General features: G+C 37.5%; 1 protein-coding gene across 1 annotated transcript; it reads right to left on the bottom strand.

Moving 5' to 3' along the window:
- Nucleotides 1-537: 537 nt before the first annotated feature.
- LOC106829639 (olfactory receptor 2M3-like) lies at nucleotides 538-1,485 on the bottom strand. Its single transcript, XM_014838852.3, has one exon. It carries the CDS (start codon nucleotides 1,483-1,485, stop codon nucleotides 538-540), a length of 948 nt encoding a protein of 315 aa, XP_014694338.3.
- Between the last annotated feature and the right edge of the window lie 4,515 nt (nucleotides 1,486-6,000).

The raw sequence follows: 6,000 nt of genomic DNA, 5'->3' as shown, positions 1-6,000 counted from the left end.
GCAATAAGAAAGTCAAACAATGAAAACAAAACAAAGCAAAACAACTCTCCTTCCTCTGCAAATATAAGTAGCATTCAATATAGGATAAGCTTTTAGGCAAATGAGAACAAATCTGTGACTCTGATTTAGCTTTTATTTCAAATGAACTAATACATGAATTAGGCAAGTGTACTATTTAACTCAGTACATAAGACACAATATAAGCAGTCCAATAAAATTCTGGGTTTTGAAAATAAGGGAAAGCATTTAATGCAGTTTTTTTTGTTATATAGTTCTATAACTAAGGTATATATGTTTACTAACTTAATTTTTTACTTTTCAAGAACTTTAATTGATTTATACTTAAAACCAAAATATATACAATAAGTTCAAAATATGTCAACTGACTAGATATGTATCCAGAGTCTATCTGCTCTGAGGTCTATACATATCTCAGGAAAATGGTCTATACATGTGTCATTAGCACATATTTTTAAATAAATTAATGTATCAGATTGAGAGAGAGGAGTTATCAGGGAAAAGGGCCTTTGTTGATTATTATCCAATTAATTTTCCAGGTTTTCCCTTCCCTAGGACCTTACTGAATGCTTTGGCCACGTCTTTGTTGCGGAAGCTGTAGATAAGGGGATTCAGCATGGGGGTGAGAATGGTGTAGAAGGATGACACCATCTTGTCCTGGGTTGGGGAACGATTAGAAGTGGGCCGCATGTATATGAACATAGCTGCTCCATAATACATTCCGACAACAAGAAGATGTGACGTACAGGTCGTGAAAGCCTTGTGCCGACCCTCCTCAGAACTCATGCGAATGACAGCCATGATTACACGAGTATAGGAGATAACGATGAGTAATAAAGGGAAGAGAAGCATTAACACACAACAAATAAAAACAAGAGTTTCAAATGTGGAAGTATCAGTGCATGAGAGAGTTAGGAGCACAGACACATCACAGAAAAACTGGGCTATTTCTCGGGAGCCACAATAGGAGAATGATAAGGTAGTGGCTACATCAACAATCCCATCAAAGGAACCAAGGGTCCATGAAGAGGCAACCATGACTCCACAGATTTTCCAGTTCATGAGATTGGGATACTGAAGAGGGTAGCAAATGGCAACATAGCGGTCATAGGCCATGACAGCCAATAAGAAGCATTCAGCACCAAGGAGAGACACATAGAAGAATATCTGGGCTTCACATCCTGCTGCAGAAATGGACCGCCTGCCAGACAAGTAGTTGTAGGCCATTTTGGGTACAGTGGTGCAGATGAGCATGAGGTCCATGAGGGAGAGTTGGCTGAGGAGCAAGTACATGGGGTTGTGGAGCCGGGTATCCAGATAGATGAGGAGAACCATGATAGTGTTTGCCAAGAGTGCCACTGTGAAGATACCCAGGACCAGAGAGAACAGGAACATGTGAGTGGGAGTGTGACTGAAGATTCCCATCAGGATGAAGTCAGAGCTAGATGTCTGGTTCTCCCATTCCATGATGGATATTTTCATTATCTAGAACCACAAGAAGTTGTAAAAGTTAAACATCTGGGTAGTTATTTATTCACTGTCTGCTCTATGTATTGTGCCTGGTACCAACGTAGATAATATGACCAGGACTGTGTAAAGAAATGAGTAGAGACTGCGTAGTCAGGTAGCATTAATCACACTCAAGCTCTGCCACTCCAAATTTGTATGTCCCCTGACAAGTTATTTCTATGTGCTTCATTTTGCTCTCTTTGCAAAGCAGAAATAACTTTTTAATTGAGTAGCTGTGATTATTAAATGAGATATCAAATGCGAACCACAGCATCTTGACGGAGTATCTGATCCCTCAAGGACCACATAACCTAGTATTAGATAGGAGTATGTCTGTAATTTATCATATGTCAGTACGTAGCAAGTTCTATAACAGAGGAATAGGGCATTCTGAATGTCATTGCTGATATAGAAATGTAAAATATCTATAACTAATAATCCACTTTTTCCAAGAGATATTATCCTGTGCATTGATATAATTTCATTTGTGCACCAAACTCACAGACCAACCAAGAGTACTTGTTATACAATTATATGGATGATGACCCTCTAGTTCAGAATAATTGGTAGATAATTGCAACTAATTAATAGATCATAAATATGTAATTTAATCATGGTGAAGAAGTAAAATAACTAAATTCTCATTATATTACAGTTTGAGGAGGGCAGTATCTAGAGATTTCTTTTCACACACACAAAAATGAAGAAACTTTAAGAAGGTGTGTGAAGGTACCCAAATTCCATACCCTGTGCTTCAGTTCCATTCCCTCAATTGGCACCCAATGGGGAAAACAAACTAACACACAATAAGCAAACAAACAATTATCTTAGTTTATCTCTATCAGTCTAACAATGAGCCAAGGCCAGCTTTTAGTCCTCTGGGGAAAATAGAATTGTTCTACAAAGGATTAGACAAAAGTGAACTGGACAGAGAAAGTTTTTATTTTGTTGAAACACTGACAAAGAGGAAATCAGCCAACTGCACGACATGATTTATTTTATCATTAAAAGAAGGATGTTCTCTGGTTGCCCACCACTGACTCAACACAACTGTGGTTAATGAATGATTGAACAGATTTCATGCTTGTACTCTCAAATGCTATAGAAGCCGGCTTTCACTGCTCCTGGTCTAAAGGTCCCTGGCTTCTATCCTGTGGCCCCATTAGGAGAAATTTTTCCCAGGAAGAGGTAGGACATTTTTAAACCTCCTTATTTTCACATCTATGTTTTTTTTATCCCTACCCAGAGAAGGATTTATTTGAAGCTCAAGTCCATTACAAGAACCTAGCAGTTTTGTATTTATAATTGTGTATTCTTTTCTTCCTTAAAGAGGGCCCTCAAAGTTGTGTAAGTTTCAAGGCCATCCAGAACTGAGCCTGGCCTTACTCCCATCCCTCTCTTGGTAGAAGGCCTATGTAATTCCATCATTCCAGAAACTGTCTGCTTCTCCTGTTGTGAAGGTGGGCATTGGCAGGTGACCCATTATTGCACTCTTGGTATTATTTGCAAGCAATATCTTTCCTCTTTTCTCCTACTCTCATTTTTTCCCCTCTGGAGATTGCTTGTTCACTCTAGATTGCCCTTCCTTCAAAAATTTGTGGTGAAATTAGTGATTAGGGTGTGTTAATTGCAAAAGGAAACTAAGGAGGCATATAATCTGCTTTGGTCTAGTCTATTTAGAAGACTGATCAAATTGACACTTAGTCTCTTGTTTTTTCTGGAGTACACTGGATTTTAGAGCCAGAACTTCTATAATAATAATAATATATCAGTACCTTTACCTGTAGCCTAATAACACTTCAATTTTATGGTAGTATTTTATGATTAATAAAATTTAATGCAATTAACTATGCAGATAATTGCAATAAAATATACAAATTAAGACCACTCTTAATTAAATTAATTAATTCAGCCAATACTTAAATAAAACTTTTCCCATGTTCACAGAAGTACTTTTCAAACAGCAAAAGTCAATATCTCTGTTTTCTTTTTTTTCTTTCCGAGGAAGATTAGGCCTGAGCTAACTACTGCCAGTCCTCCTCTTTTTGCTGAGGAAGCCTGGCCCTGAGCTAACATCCGTGCCCATCTTCCCCTACTTTGTATGTGGGATGCCTACCACAGCATGGTGTGCAAAGCAGTGCCATGTCTGCACCCAGGATCTGAACCGGCAAACCCAGGGCTGCTGACAAACGGAACGTGCACACTTAACTGCTGCGCCACCAGCCTGGCCCCAATATCTCTGTTTTCTAATGATAGCATTAGCTGACACGGATTTTACTTTTTTTATATCTATGCAAAACTGTGTTCTAAACAAATGGCCAGAGATATAGGCAAGTTTACATGGCAAGAGTGTTACCAGAAATATAAGGACTTCTCATCTAAAAACAATCAGTTAGAATGAAAATTTGAAATTCCAGGGTTTTTTTGTTTGTTTATTTTTGAGGAAGGTTAGCTCTGAGCTAACATCTACTGCCAATTCTCCTCTTTTTGCTGAGGAAGATGGGCCCTGAGCTAACATTCGTGCCCATCTTCCTCTACTCTACACGTGGGATGTCTGCTACAGCATGGCTTGACAAATGGTGTGTTAGGTCTGCACCTGGGATCCGAACTGACCAAGCCTGGGCCACCGAAGTGGAATGTGCAAACTTTGGTGTGCCACGGGGCCAGTCCTGAAATTCTTGTCCTGTTACTAACACTTATTAAAATGTCTTTTCAAAAGATCATATCATGCTCATCTATTGATTTAAATATTGTAACACCAATACAATTTTGTAAGCTTAAGACCATACAAATATTAGGAGAACAAATTCCTCTGTTTTTGTAGAGACAGGACTGATTCAGCTATAGACCTGGACCCTGAAGAGGTAACTGAATTTTGAATACTGGGTACTTGAGTAGAGCCTGAAAATGAGAGACTTAAATTTGGGTATTGTAAGTGAAGATCTAACTCTTCACATGGGACTCGCCGAATACCAAAACGAGAGGTTTATGTAGGGGACCAACACCCCGAGAGAAGCCTTCATCTTCTCAGTCAGTTTGATTGCTGTCCCTAGAGAGCAGTACTCCCTTTTGTTTACTTTGCTTTCAGGTATGCAACTCGCTGCTAATTGCTGCACATAGGAGTGAGGGCCAGAAAGAATGGTGGTAGTGGTGGTGCTTATTGGAACAGCATTCTTTGAACAGATCTTAATTAATGCTTTTTTTTTGCACAGGGCCTTTATGTGTAATTCATGACTGTAGTAATCTCTGGTTTGTTTTATTCATCAGATATCAATGTGTTTTGATCCTTCCATATACCTTGTAATATTTAGTTTGCTGGTCATCTCTTCACTCATAATCATTGTCTTTTTCTATTGCTGCATATACTCCTCAGTATTTTGAGTTGGAAACCCTCCCATAACTTTCTAAATATACCTCTACAATAGCACTTATCATATTGTGTTGTAATAGTTATTATACATGTATATATGTTAGGCATAGTTATATGTACATATGTGCTCTCATTTCCATGAGAAAATGAAGACTTGGTTGAGCATGTCCTCACCCGTTTGTTTTATTCTGTTTCCCCAAATATTCATAACCGTAGTCTTCCTCAATTCTTTAGCTGTACATCTCAGTAAGCATATAAATCACAACTTTGGCTTCTTCACTCCTTTTTTTAATTCTCAAACACCCAGTCACATAGTCATACAAATTTGTTCTTAAAACCAACTCTGTCATCATACAAATACAGCTGTTCTTATTTTTATAAGAACAACCTAGTCCTCATATATTGATGGTTATTATACCAGCTAATTAAGCTTATTTCAAAAAGTTTTTAAAGTTTCAGTTCATCCTACACATCTATATTACTGATCATCATCGTACTTTGAACCTCCCAAAACTCCAGCTTAACATTCAAGATGTTTAAGGACGTATTCTGCCTATTAAATACAGTTTAATTACCCGTAGGAAACTTGTGCCTCACTCAAGCCAGCAAATTTACTCACCTTGAAATATGTTGTTAAGTAGCAGTATTGAAAACACTGAAATCAGGTAAAAAGGCAGTTGGCATGTCTTTTCAAAATCATACAAGGGCATTGTTTGACAGACTCTCCCAAGGATTATTTAATTCATGGAATGTACCTGAGTATGTGTGTGAGTGTGTGTCACTATCTGCAAGAAAAAGTAGTGTCTTCACCCCTTGCAATTATAGTAAGAACTTGTGACTAAAACTTTATCTTTTAAATTAGCTAGAGAGTGTAAAGAAATAACAGATTTAAAAAATCTCATTATTATCATACCTGCAAAACTATGTCTTGCAGAATATTAGTGGCCAATAAGATTGTGGTTAAACAATTTTCAAAAACATCTTAGACTATCTTTAGTTGTAGAAATAATAATACAAAGGGTTCGTATACAGTAATACACTCAAAATCTGAAATTCATTAGTTCAGTCTTTGTAAAGTATTGTAAATTCTTTCTCACAAAAGA

The sequence above is a fragment of the Equus asinus genome, chromosome 8 (assembly GCF_041296235.1).
Source record: "Equus asinus isolate D_3611 breed Donkey chromosome 8, EquAss-T2T_v2, whole genome shotgun sequence".
Classification (NCBI taxonomy): domain Eukaryota; kingdom Metazoa; phylum Chordata; class Mammalia; order Perissodactyla; family Equidae; genus Equus; species Equus asinus.
Note: the sequence above shows the minus strand (reverse complement) of the source record. Positions and strands in the feature narration are given on the sequence as shown.

Excerpts from the sequence above, each read along its gene's own strand:
- LOC106829639 (XM_014838852.3), bottom strand. The coding sequence starts at position 1,485 with ATGGAATGGGAGAACCAGACATCTAGCTCTGACTTCATCCTGATGGGA.